The sequence below is a fragment of the Oncorhynchus tshawytscha genome, linkage group LG13 (genome assembly GCF_018296145.1).
Source record: "Oncorhynchus tshawytscha isolate Ot180627B linkage group LG13, Otsh_v2.0, whole genome shotgun sequence".
In the NCBI taxonomy this organism is placed as follows: domain Eukaryota; kingdom Metazoa; phylum Chordata; class Actinopteri; order Salmoniformes; family Salmonidae; genus Oncorhynchus; species Oncorhynchus tshawytscha.
In genome coordinates this window covers 25290972-25305163 of record NC_056441.1, presented here as the reverse complement: position 1 = coordinate 25305163, position 14192 = coordinate 25290972, and the positions used below count along the sequence as shown (strand labels likewise).

The 14192-nt window shown below is 47.5% G+C and overlaps 1 protein-coding gene across 2 annotated transcripts in view; it reads left to right on the top strand.

Annotated features, from left to right (window-relative positions):
- LOC112264597 (septin-7) overlaps positions 1–13959 on the top strand; it is a 48725-nt gene extending 34766 nt beyond the window's left edge. Inside the window, exons 9-15 of one of the 2 annotated variants that reach the window (XM_042295459.1) lie at positions 4858–4954; positions 8898–8949; positions 9252–9377; positions 10218–10238; positions 10795–10930; positions 11193–11338; positions 12357–13959. In XM_042295459.1, the coding sequence (XP_042151393.1) occupies positions 4858–4954; positions 8898–8949; positions 9252–9377; positions 10218–10238; positions 10795–10930; positions 11193–11338; positions 12357–12393 (615 nt within the window). In that variant the 3' untranslated portion in view covers positions 12394–13959. The remainder of the gene's footprint in view (positions 1–4857; positions 4955–8897; positions 8950–9251; positions 9378–10217; positions 10239–10794; positions 10931–11192; positions 11339–12356) is intronic. The other variant, XM_042295460.1, reaches the window with a different exon arrangement.
- Positions 13960–14192: the final 233 nt, after the last annotated feature.

Genomic DNA, 14192 nt, shown 5'->3' with positions numbered 1-14192 from the left:
GTTACCACTGCCACTGAGTGGGTAGTTGGCTACCACTGCCACTGAGTGGGTAGTTGGTTACCACTGCCACTGAGTGGGTAGTTGGTTACCACTGCCACTGAGTGGGTAGTTGGCTACCACTGCCACTGAGTGGGTAGTTGGCTACCACTGCCACTGAGTGGGTAGTTGGCTACCACTGCCACTGAGTGGGTAGTTGGCTACCACTGCCACTGAGTGGGTAGTTGGCTACCACTGCCACTGAGTGGGTAGTTGGCTACCACTGCCACTGAGTGGGTAGTTGGTTACCACTGCCACTGAGTGGGTAGTTGGTTACCACTGCCACTGAGTGGGTAGTTGGCTACCACTGCCACTGAGTGGGTAGTTGGCTACCACTGCCACTGAGTGGGTAGTTGGTTACCACTGCCACTGAGTGGGTAGTTGGCTACCACTGCCACTGAGTGGGTAGTTGGTTACCACTGCCACTGAGTGGGTAGTTGGTTACCACTGCCACTGAGTGGGTAGTTGGCTACCACTGCCACTGAGTGGGTAGTTGGTTACCACTGCCACTGAGTGGGTAGTTGGTTACCACTGCCACTGAGTGGGTAGTTGGTTACCACTGCCACTGAGTGGGTAGTTGGCTACCACTGCCACTGAGTGGGTAGTTGGCTACCACTGCCACTGAGTGGGTAGTTGGTTACCACTGCCACTGAGTGGGTAGTTGGTTACCACTGCCACTGAGTGGGTAGTTGGCTACCACTGCCACTGAGTGGGTAGTTGGCTACCACTGCCACTGAGTGGGTAGTTGGCTACCACTGCCACTGAGTGGGTAGTTGGCTACCACTGCCACTGAGTGGGTAGTTGGCTACCACTGCCACTGAGTGGGTAGTTGGCTACCACTGCCACTGAGTGGGTAGTTGGCTACCACTGCCACTGAGTGGGTAGTTGGCTACCACTGCCACTGAGTGGGTAGTTGGCTACCACTGCCACTGAGTGGGTAGTTGGCTACCACTGCCACTGAGTGGGTAGTTGGCTACCACTGCCACTGAGTGGGTAGTTGGTTACCACTGCCACTGAGTGGGTAGTTGGCTACCACTGCCACTGAGTGGGTAGTTGGCTACCACTGCCACTGAGTGGGTAGTTGGCTACCACTGCCACTGAGTGGGTAGTTGGTTACCACTGCCACTGAGTGGTTACCACTGCCACTAGTGGGTAGTTGGCTACCACTGCCACTGAGTGGGTAGTTGGCTACCACTGCCACTGAGTGGGTAGTTGGCTACCACTGCCACTGAGTGGGTAGTTGGCTACCACTGCCACTGAGTGGGTAGTTGGCTACCACTGCCACTGAGTGGGTAGTTGGTTACCACTGCCACTGAGTGGGTAGTTGGTTACCACTGCCACTGAGTGGGTAGTTGTCTACCACTGCCACTGAGTGGGTAGTTGTCTACCACTGCCACTGAGTGGGTAGTTGGCTACCACTGCCACTGAGTGGGTAGTTGGCTACCACTGCCACTGAGTGGGTAGTTGGTTACCACTGCCACTGAGTGGGTAGTTGGCTACCACTGCCACTGAGTGGGTAGTTGGCTACCACTGCCACTGAGTGGGTAGTTGGTTACCACTGCCACTGAGTGGGTAGTTGGTTACCACTGCCACTGAGTGGGTAGTTGGTTACCACTGCCACTGAGTGGGTAGTTGGTTACCACTGCCACTGAGTGGGTAGTTGGTTACCACTGCCACTGAGTGGGTAGTTGGTTACCACTGCCACTGAGTGGGTAGTTGGTTACCACTGCCACTGAGTGGGTAGTTGGTTACCACTGCCACTGAGTGGGTAGTTGGCTACCACTGCCACTGAGTGGGTAGTTGGCTACCACTGCCACTGAGTGGGTAGTTGGCTACCACTGCCACTGAGTGGGTAGTTGGCTACCACTGCCACTGAGTGGGTAGTTGGCTACCACTGCCACTGAGTGGGTAGTTGGCTACCACTGCCACTGAGTGGGTAGTTGGCTACCACTGCCACTGAGTGGGTAGTTGGCTACCACTGCCACTGAGTGGGTAGTTGGCTACCACTGCCACTGAGTGGGTAGTTGGCTACCACTGCCACTGAGTGGGTAGTTGGCTACCACTGCCACTGAGTGGGTAGTTGGCTACCACTGCCACTGAGTGGGTAGTTGGCTACCACTGCCACTGAGTGGGTAGTTGGCTACCACTGCCACTGAGTGGGTAGTTGGCTACCACTGCCACTGAGTGGGTAGTTGGCTACCACTGCCACTGAGTGGGTAGTTGGCTACCACTGCCACTGAGTGGGTAGTTGGCTACCACTGCCACTGAGTGGGTAGTTGGCTACCACTGCCACTGAGTGGGTAGTTGGTTACCACTGCCACTGTTGGTTACCACTGTGGGTAGTTGGCTACCACTGCCACTGAGTGGGTAGTTGGCTACCACTGCCACTGAGTGGGTAGTTGGCTACCACTGCCACTGAGTGGGTAGTTGGCTACCACTGCCACTGAGTGGGTAGTTGGCTACCACTGCCACTGAGTGGGTAGTTGGCTACCACTGCCACTGAGTGGGTAGTTGGTTACCACTGCCACTGAGTGGGTAGTTGGCTACCACTGCCACTGAGTGGGTAGTTGGTTACCACTGCCACTGAGTGGGTAGTTGGTTACCACTGCCACTGAGTGGGTAGTTGGTTACCACTGCCACTGAGTGGGTAGTTGGTTACCACTGCCACTGAGTGGGTAGTTGGTTACCACTGCCACTGAGTGGGTAGTTGGTTACCACTGCCACTGAGTGGGTAGTTGGTTACCACTGCCACTGAGTGGGTAGTTGGTTACCACTGCCACTGAGTGGGTAGTTGGCTACCACTGCCACTGAGTGGGTAGTTGGCTACCACTGCCACTGAGTGGGTAGTTGGCTACCACTGCCACTGAGTGGGTAGTTGGCTACCACTGCCACTGAGTGGGTAGTTGGCTACCACTGCCACTGAGTGGGTAGTTGGCTACCACTGCCACTGAGTGGGTAGTTGGCTACCACTGCCACTGAGTGGGTAGTTGGCTACCACTGCCACTGAGTGGGTAGTTGGCTACCACTGCCACTGAGTGGGTAGTTGGCTACCACTGCCACTGAGTGGGTAGTTGGCTACCACTGCCACTGAGTGGGTAGTTGGCTACCACTGCCACTGAGTGGGTAGTTGGCTACCACTGCCACTGAGTGGGTAGTTGGCTACCACTGCCACTGAGTGGGTAGTTGGCTACCACTGCCACTGAGTGGGTAGTTGGCTACCACTGCCACTGAGTGGGTAGTTGGCTACCACTGCCACTGAGTGGGTAGTTGGCTACCACTGCCACTGAGTGGGTAGTTGGCTACCACTGCCACTGAGTGGGTAGTTGGCTACCACTGCCACTGAGTGGGTAGTTGGCTACCACTGCCACTGAGTGGGTAGTTGGCTACCACTGCCACTGAGTGGGTAGTTGGCTACCACTGCCACTGAGTGGGTAGTTGGCTACCACTGCCACTGAGTGGGTAGTTGGCTACCACTGCCACTGAGTGGGTAGTTGGCTACCACTGCCACTGAGTGGGTAGTTGGCTACCACTGCCACTGAGTGGGTAGTTGGCTACCACTGCCACTGAGTGGGTAGTTGGCTACCACTGCCACTGAGTGGGTAGTTGGCTACCACTGCCACTGAGTGGGTAGTTGGCTACCACTGCCACTGAGTGGGTAGTTGGCTACCACTGCCACTGAGTGGGTAGTTGGCTACCACTGCCACTGAGTGGGTAGTTGGCTACCACTGCCACTGAGTGGGTAGTTGGCTACCACTGCCACTGAGTGGGTAGTTGGCTACCACTGCCACTGAGTGGGTAGTTGGCTACCACTGCCACTGAGTGGGAGTTGGCTACCACTGCCACTGAGTGGGTAGTTGGCTACCACTGCCACTGAGTGGGTAGTTGGCTACCACTGCCACTGAGTGGGTAGTTGGCTACCACTGCCACTGAGTGGGTAGTACCACTGCCACTGAGTGGGTAGTTGGTTACCACTGCCACTGCCAGTGGGTAGTTGGTTACCACTGCCACTGAGTGGGTAGTTGGTTACCACTGCCACTGAGTGGGTAGTTGGTTACCACTGCCACTGAGTGGGTAGTTGGTTACCACTGCCACTGAGTGGGTAGTTGGCTACCACTGCCACTGAGTGGGTAGTTGGCTACCACTGCCACTGAGTGGGTAGTTGGCTACCACTGCCACTGAGTGGGTAGTTGGTTACCACTGCCACTGAGTGGGTAGTTGGCTACCACTGCCACTGAGTGGGTAGTTGGCTACCACTGCCACTGAGTGGGTAGTTGGCTACCACTGCCACTGAGTGGGTAGTTGGCTACCACTGCCACTGAGTGGGTAGTTGGCTACCACTGCCACTGAGTGGGTAGTTGGCTACCACTGCCACTGAGTGGGTAGTTGGCTACCACTGCCACTGAGTGGGTAGTTGGCTACCACTGCCACTGAGTGGGTAGTTGGCTACCACTGCCACTGAGTGGGTAGTTGGCTACCACTGCCACTGAGTGGGTAGTATTGATTAGGTCACATGTGCTCTGCTGGTCCAGCACACTATGCACTTGTCTCACACACACAGGGGCGAACAATCAAACACACACTCACTAAAGGTACACACGGAGACACACACACAAACCACTGTTCTCAACTGTCACTGCCATTAGAGTTGCTGTGTTCCCAATGCACTATTTTATCTCCAGTCAATTTTCCATCCAATTTTAAAAAAGGAGTCTTGGTAAACATACTTCACCGCAGCAGAATGTGTGTGCATAGCCTTGTCTAACAGGTTATTTGAATGAGTTGTGTGTCTGCTGTGTAATGTTTTATCTCCCTCCCCTGCAGGATCGCTTGCCCCTGGCTGTTGTTGGTAGCAACACCATCATCGTGGTCAACGAGAAGCGGGTGAGAGGGAGGCAGTACCCCTGGGGCGTGGCGGAAGGTGAGAAGCCATGGGTCAGAGGTCACAGTCAAGACACTGACCTGGATACACACACAACAGCCTCTGGGTGTTATTTGATATTAGCTCTAAGGTTTCCCCACACGTCGATTTATTTAACTTTGAAAGGTTTACGTGTGGAAGTAATACAATCTCTCACCCTACTATGGGGGTCAATATATTATCCGGGCAACTGTGTGTTGGGGAAGTGCGTCTGCAGGTCATGTTTGACTTAGAATGACCGTTATGCTTTTTCTCTTCGGCCCTCTCTGTATCTCAGGCCCTCTCTGTATCTCAGGCCCTCTCTGTATCTCAGGCCCTCTCTGTATCTCAGGCCCTCTCTGTATCTCAGGCCCTCTCTGTATCTCAGGCCCTCTCTGTATCTCAGGCCCTCTCTGTATCTCAGGCCCTCTCTGTATCTTAATTAAAATGCTGACATTTCTAGTCCCATCTAGTTGGGACTTGCCTGGTTAAATCAAATAAATCTACATTTCTAGTTTCAGCTCAAAAAGAGTATTAAAATGTAACATTATTCGACACTTCCTATACTAAACATTATACAACTAGAACCTGGGGAGGTTCAGTAGCCTCCTGCCCAGCAGTTGACCTTTAGTTATGTTGTGTTATAAACATTCACTTGCTATGTTATCTCTGGCCCTGAGTGATGTGTGTGTTCCTGTCTGACCAGTTACGGCAGTCCGGTATATACTCCACTTTATCTACTGGTGACTTAATGACCATGGAATTTTCTTAACAAATAGAGTAGTACTTAGGTCATTTTGCATACGACAAACATGACATTTGTTAATGTCTTAACAAAGGAAAAGCTTAGAGATGAAATGACCATTGCTATGTATCAACTTGGCATATAACAGGCCCTTTTAGATGGAGGGTGTGTTTTGAGGAGAGTCCTGTATGTAACAGACAGACATGTTCTATTCAACAGGATATGTGTTCATTTCTCTTTGATGCCAGACAGACCGACAGGATATGTGTTCAGTTCTCTTTGATGCTAGACAGACAGACCGACAGGATATGTGTTTAGTTCCCTTTGATGCCAGACAGACCGACAGGATATGTGTTCAGTTCCCTTTGATGCTAGACAGACAGACCGACAGGATATGTGTTCAGTTCTCTTTGATGCCAGACAGACCGACAGGATATGTGTTCAGTTCTCTTTGATGCTAGACAGACAGACCGACAGGATATGTGTTCAGTTCTCTTTGATGCTAGACAGACAGACCGACAGGATATGTGTTCAGTTCCCTTTGATGCTAGACAGACAGACCGACAGGATATGTGTTCAGTTCTCTTTGATGCTAGACAGACAGACCGACAGGATATGTGTTCAGTTCCCTTTGATGCTAGACAGACAGACCGACAGGATATGTGTTCAGTTCCCTTTGATGCCAGACAGACCGACAGGATATGTGTTCAGTTCTCTTTGATGCTGAACAGACAGACCGACAGGATATGTGTTCAGTTCGATTTGATGCTAGACAGACCGACAGGATATGTGTTCAGTTCTCTTTGATGCTAGACAGACAGACCGACAGGATATGTGTTCAGTTCCCTTTGATGCCAGACAGACCGACAGGATATGTGTTCAGTTCCCTTTGATGCTAGACAGACAGACTGACAGGAGATGTGTTCAGTTCTCTTTGATGCTGAACAGACAGACCGACAGGATATGTGTTCAGTTCTCTTTGATGCTAGACAGACAGACCGACAGGATATGTGTTCAGTTCTCTTTGATGCTAGACAGACAGACCGACCGGATATGTGTTCAGTTCTCTTTGATGCTAGACAGACAGACCGACAGGATATGTGTTCAGTTCGATTTGATGCTATACAGACAGACCGACAGGATATGTGTTCAGTTCTCTTTGATGCTAGACAGACCGACAGGATATGTGTTCAGTTCCCTTTGATGCTAGACAGACAGACTGACAGGAGATGTGTTTAGTTCCCTTTGATGCCAGACAGACCGACAGGATATGTGTTCAGTTGTCTTTGATGCTAGACAGACAGACCGACAGGATATGTGTTCAGTTCTCTTTGATGCTAGACAGACAGACCGACAGGATATGTGTTCAGTTGTCTTTGATGCTAGACAGACAGACCGACAGGATATGTGTTCAGTTGTCTTTGATGCTAGACAGACAGACTGACAGGAGATGTGTTCAGTTCCCTTTGATGCTAGACAGACAGACTGACAGGAGATGTGTTCAGTTCCCTTTGATGCTAGACAGACAGACCGACAGGATATGTGTTTAGTTCCCTTTGATGCCAGACAGACCGACAGGATATGTGTTCAGTTCTCTTTGATGCTAGACAGACAGACCGACAGGATATGTGTTCAGTTCTCTTTGATGCTAGACAGACAGACCGACAGGATATGTGTTTAGTTCCCTTGGATGCTAGACAGACTGACTGACAGGAAGCTGCTTTAGCACCACTCCCTCTAAATGATTCTCGACTCTACAGCACTTGTCTTAGTAGAGTGGACCTGTATGAAGTTTAGCTAGCTATTTTGAACTTTAACCTCATGACCCCAGAGCTCAGGTCATGTGTACACACACGAGAATACACTCCAACCCCAGAAGTGAATGAATGTCCCCTCTCTGCTCCCCACTGTTTTGTACCGCTGCAAGAGAAGATGGGAAAGTCAGCTCTACTCTAAACTCTACCATTCAGATACAGCTCTGTATCTCTGTCTATGACCAGATTATAAGTCAACATCTTTGGTCTGTAGTGTATGTGAGATGCTGTAATTTTGGTATGAGATAGTAAAGTTGTGTTCTTTCGACTGGATGAACTGTGCGGTTACTACGACTACAGTACCTCTGTGGCGGTTGCATGAAACCCGCCCATGGGGAATGAGTTTTGGATGACCAAAAAATGTTTCCGGCACCGTGTACGTGTATAAATATAGAGAGGGAGAGGGGAAGGCCACACTTCAGCTATGTGATCCACTCCCTACACACAGCAGTCAGGCAGAAACCTCAGGGGAACTAGTGTATGTGGGAGTATACATGGTGTCTGGCACCACACTGTGACTGCTGACAGTATTACACCCAGACTCTCCTTCCTGTCTACTCCACGCAATCTCTAGGGGAAGATCTTAATTGCATACTCCTCGCTTCCTATCTCCTCGTCCCCTTCTCAAAACTTATTGGATGAGAAAGCCAGAGGCCCCTCCCCTGTGACCTTCTCCGATGGGTTACGAGGAGTGTGGACGTGAGGTCTTCCCTTCAGCAGTGACTAAATCAAATCAAAATCAAATTTTATTTGTCACATACACATGGTTAGCAGATGTTAATGCGAGTGTAGCGAAATGCTTGTGCTTCTAGTTCCGACAATGCAGTAATAATCCAACAAGTAATCTAACTAACAATTCCAAAAAAAAAACTACTGTCTTATACACAGTGTAAGGGGATAAAGAATATGTACATAAAGATATATGAATGAGTGATGGTACAGAGCAGCTTAGGCAAGATACAGTAGATGGTATCGAGTACAGTATATACATATGAGATGAGTATGTAAACAAAGTGGCATAGTTAAAGTGGCTAGTGATACATGTATTACATAAGGATGCAGTAGATGATATAGAGTACAGTATATACGTATACATATGAGATGAATAATGTAGGGTAAGTAACATTATATTAGGTAGCATTGTTTAAAGTGGCTAGTGATATATTTTACAAAATTTCCCATCAATTCCCATTATTAAAGTGGCTGGAGTTGAGTCAGTGTGTTGGCAGCAGCCACTCAATGTTAGTGGTGGCTATTTAACAGTCTGATGTCCTTGAGATAGAAGCTGACTAGCTCTCTATCTCCCTCCTGTGACTGTCACACCCCCTTGTGGTAACTGACAACTCTCTCTCTCTCTGTCTCTCTCTCTGTCTCTGTCTCTGCCTGTGTGTCTGTCTCTCTCTAGTGGAGAATGGAGAGCACTGTGACTTCACCATCCTGAGGAACATGCTCATCAGGTACTGTTCCATCACACACAAATACATTCCTCTGCATGATGGTCATGCACCACTGAGTGTCCTGTTTTACACTCTGCATGAGCATCGGCAGAGACATTATGGTGCCAGTTCTCAGTGCCATGTCGTTCCTCACTGCTCTCTCTGACTGTTTAAATGTCTTTTAGTGTCACCGTTTTTCTTTACTGTAAAGTTTATTGCTGTGGTTAATTTTAGTTTAAATAAAGTTTTATTTGAGTTGTTCTGTCTTCTTGTTCCAGAACCTACATGCAGTTTAAATAAAGTTTTAATTTGATTTGATCCAGAACCCACATGCAGGACCTGAAGGATGTGACTAACAACGTCCACTATGAGAACTACCGCAGCAGGAAGCTAGCAGCCGTCACATACAACGGAGTGGACAACAACAAGAACAAGGGACCAATGACCAAGTTAGTACTAACCAACAGTCGACCAAAGGTGTTTGTAAGTGGTTATGTTTTTAATTTCTCTCCATTGCAGTTCTGGATCAGTGTGGAAGAAAGGATTGAGACAAGGCCCTGCACTACTGCAATCCTCTCCCCTGATCACAGGGACGAACAGTCACCCAGACACACAGCCCAGAATCTGGGCTGGATCTAACAGTCACCCACACGCACAGCCCAGAATCTGGGCTGGATCTAACAGTCACCCACACGCACAGCCCAGAATCTGGGCTGGATCTAACAGTCTAATGAGCCTTAATTACTGCTAATTCACAGCCAAGCACAGAGAACCTCACTAAAATAATGCACCGTAATGTCACAGTAACCACCAGCATTCGTTCTCATTAGCTAGCTAATAGCTCTCTAACGCATGGTCATCATATCAGCATGGTCATCATATCAGCATGGTCATCATATCAGCATGGTCATCATATCAGCATGGTCATCATATCAGCATGGTCATCATATCAGCATGGTCATCATATCAGCATGGTCATCATATCAGCATGGTCATCATATCAGCATGGTCATCATATCAGCATGGTCATCATATCAGCATGGTCATCATATCAGCATGGTCATCATATCAGCATGGTCATCATATCAGCATGGTCATCATATCAGCATGGTCATCATATCAGCATGGTCATCATATCAGCATGGTCATCATATCAGCATGGTCATCATATCAGCATGGTCATCATATCAGCATGGTCATCATATCAGCATGGTCATCATATCAGCATGGTCATCATATCAGCATGGTCATCATATCAGCATGCTAAGTGTGTGTTTCTCTTTTTTTAGATTTGACACAAGTGAAGGCATGTAAGTGTCATTTCAGTTCTTCAACTTGGCTCCGTTTCTACTTCCTCTCTGTTTTTCCATCTGCCTCGTACATTCCCTGTGTTTGTATAGAGATGCTGTTCTTTATTAGAGGCTGGAGGCCCCTACCAGGTCACAATATACATGAAATCATTCTACAGCATTAGCAAACTGCCCAGAAGTCTTCATTGAATACTAGTTGGTAGAATAGTCTTCCTGGAAAGTCATTTTTGTCCTATGATTAGGCTCTTGCTTTTTTTGTGAGCTTCACTTAGCAACTGTACCAATAGAGCTTTTGGCGGCTTGGCGTTCACTAACTCAGCGACGCAATGGCTTTGCTTTACTAACAGAATTTAATATTATCCTCTCATTGAATTGCTCTGTCTTCCACATCCAAGGCCTTCCTCTCCCCTCCTCCTCCAGGCATAAGTGTATGCAGGAGAGATCGTCACAGGAATTTCCACCCTGGCCCAAAGTCTGAGTTTGACTACTCTGGGCTAGAGCTGGGGTGTAAGGCCTCCAGACTGGTGGATGATGTGTGTGTGCCTCAACCCCGCAGGAGTCCCCTGGCCCAGATGGAGGAGGAGCGGAGGGAGCACGTGACCAAGATGGAGAAGATGGAGATGGAAATGGAGCAGGTGTTTGAGATGAAGGTCAAGGAGAAGATCCAGAAGCTCAAAGACTCTGAGCTAGAGGTACAGGAACCTAACAGTACACCTTCACACCACTAAAACTCACTCACCCCCCTTGTTTATTTATTAATGGAGCAATCTCACTTAAAAAAAGACACCAGTTTGAATGGTTACATTTGTATGTTTTAATTAACACTGTATTCATAGAAAATAGATGCATCTAACACACTCACACAGACACATGAATATATCTCTCTCACACACACACACACACACACACACTAGACACCAGCCATGCAAAGGGTGCAAACTGTCCTGTCTGCAGCTCCAGCGGCGCCATGAGCAGATGAAGAAGAACCTGGAGGCCCAGCACAAGGAGCTGGAGGAGAAGAGACGCCAGCTGGAGGACGAGAAGCACAACTGGGAGGCACAGCAGAGGGTGCTGGAGCAACAGAAACTAGACGCATCCAGGTACAGCACGCTGCTACAACTCACATGAAGAAGATGGCCAACACATACATTCCTATAGAACTATATTGCATGGAGTCAACCGTGAACAATTATTCAACCTGTTTTTCTCAGTGTCATATAATGCAGTATGTGTTTTTCTACACAAATCAAAACTAACTTTTTGTCACATGCGCCTAATACAAGTGTAGACCTTACTGTGAAATGCTTACTTACAAGCCCTTAACCAACAATGCAGTTCAAGAAGAGTTAAGAAAATATTTACCAAATAAACTACAGTAAAAAGTAACACTATTTTAACAATAACGAGGCTGTATACAGGGGGTACAGGTTAGAGGTAATTCGTACATGTAGGTGGGGGTAAAGCAACTATGCATAGTAGATAATAAACAGCGAGTAGCAGCAGTGTAAAAACAAATAGGTGGGGGGGGGGTCAATGTAAATAGTCCGGGTGGCCATTTGATTAATTGTTCAGCAGTCTTATGGCTTGAGGATAGAAGCTGTTAAGGAGCCTTTTGGTCCTAGACTTGGTGCTCTGTTACCGCTAGTCGTGCGGTAGCAGAGAGAACAGTCTATGACTAGGGCTTTCCTCCTCACCTCATCCTGTACCATCATAGAATATGATGGAAGGTTATTATTTTGGGAGAAACAAATGTGTCTCAAGGGTACACAGCGCAAGGGTACATAAACAAATGTGTCTCAAGGGTACACAGCGCAAGGGTACATAAACAAATGTGTCTCAAGGGTACACAGCGCAAGGGTACATAAACAAATGTGTCTCAAGGGTACACAGCGCAAGGGTACATAAACAAATGTGTCTCAAGGGTACACAGCGCAAGGGTACATAAACAAATGTGTCTCAAGGGTACACAGCGCAAGGGTACATAAACAAATGTGTCTCAAGGGTACACAGTGCAGCATATACTGCATACACAGCTCATTATAAAGAGCTCTGCCTCATAATCAATTTAGTAATGTCCCTCTCCATCTCTTTTCTCCTCTCTCTCTCACGCCCCTACAGAACCCTGGAAAAGAACAAAAAGAAGAAGATATTTTAAAAGTATTTCAGCAAGACCACCGTGTGACAATGTACTAGTTGCCAATTTACCAACCTGGACTGTCATTTTGTCTGTCGACCAACAACCTGTTACTGTGTGTATGCATGGAGGAGCAGTGTGGTATGTCTGGGGGAAGTGGGTTCTACCTGGGGTCCTACATTAGACCCACTGTCACAGACATGCTCAGTCCTGGAACGTGTCTCCTTTCTGTTCTCTCGCTCTCCTCCCCAAAGACCTTTCTTATTCTCTCTGAAATGGGCATGTTCGACTGTTGTACAATCATGTTTTTTGGTTCGCAGTTCTCAAGCACACGCAGTCGCACACAACAAAACACACAGGTATGAGCTATTTCATGATTTCAGAGACGATTCCCTTTTCTTTTTGAAACCCAGAATGCCACAAGACTTGCTTTCTTATCCTCTTTCTAGTTAGATGACCTTGGAGACTGACTGCACTGCTTTCCTCTTTCTAGTTAGATGACCTTGGAGACTGACTGCACTGCTTTCCTCTTTCTAGTTAGATGACCTTGGAGACTGACTGCACTGCTTATCCTCTTTCTAGTTAGATGACCTTGGAGACTGACTGCACTGCTATCCTCTTTCTAGTTAGATGACCTTGGAGACTGACTGCACTGCTTATCCTCTTTCTAGTTAGATGACCTTGGAGACTGACTGCACTGCTTATCCTCTTTCTAGTTAGATGACCTTGGAGACTGACTGCACTGCTTTCCTCTTTCTAGTTAGATGACCTTGGAGACTGACTGCACTGCTTTCCTCTTTCTAGTTAGATGACCTTGGAGACTGACTGCACTGCTTATCCTCTTTCTAGTTAGATGACCTTGGAGACTGACTGCACTGCTTATCCTCTTTCTAGTTAGATGACCTTGGAGACTGACTGCACTGCTTATCCTCTTTCTAGTTAGATGACCTTGGAGACTGACTGCACTGCTTATCCTCTTTCTAGTTAGATGACCTTGGAGACACAACTTTGTTGTAGTGTTCTATTTAACACCAAATGACCAAACTGCGGAGTAGGAAGCTACACACCAAGCTACACACCTCAGGCGTTTTTCTTTTTATAACAATTTTTGTTTTTTAGTTATTTAGTTATCGTTGTTATTTTTTGGCCCTCATCCAAAAATGTTATCCTCTTCCAATTCTTGTCATTTAAATCATCTAGCCATGGACCGCTGTGTATAACTTCAGTCATATTAGAACCTTTCATTGCTGGTTATTTTGTCCTTTTTTTCCTCTCTATTATATTGGCCCTGCTACAGTAATCGTTACATTTTTAATTTTGTGTTTGTAGGCATTTCTCCATTCTGGTCTTTGAGGTTTACTGTGCATACTGAATTTCACTCCAGCTGCTACACAGTAGGCCCCCTTGACCAGGCCTGGGAAACCCTGTTTTAGAAGACGGTGGGGGAGGAAAGTTTGGTTGTTAACTCAACCCGTTAACATAACCCTGATGTAGTTTACTTACAATGACCAATGACTGTAAACAGGTCTGTATTGACTGTAATAAACAACGATGGGGTTCCCTTCCCTTACATCACATTTAACTCTGTTCATGTAAGGCATCTCTTTATTTTTTATTTTATTTTTTATTGTAGTCATAATAAACTTGTGATGATACAACCCCAGTTGGTTTTATTGAAATAAGTGGAATCAAAGAAGCTTTTTGTTGAGATGGAAGTGAATTAGTGTGGTATGATGCTGCTTAGCTTGCCTTTGATTCCAGTTACAAGCCAAAAGCTGTCGTCGGCGTTATGTCCTCCACACCAAAGATGCACGCTATAT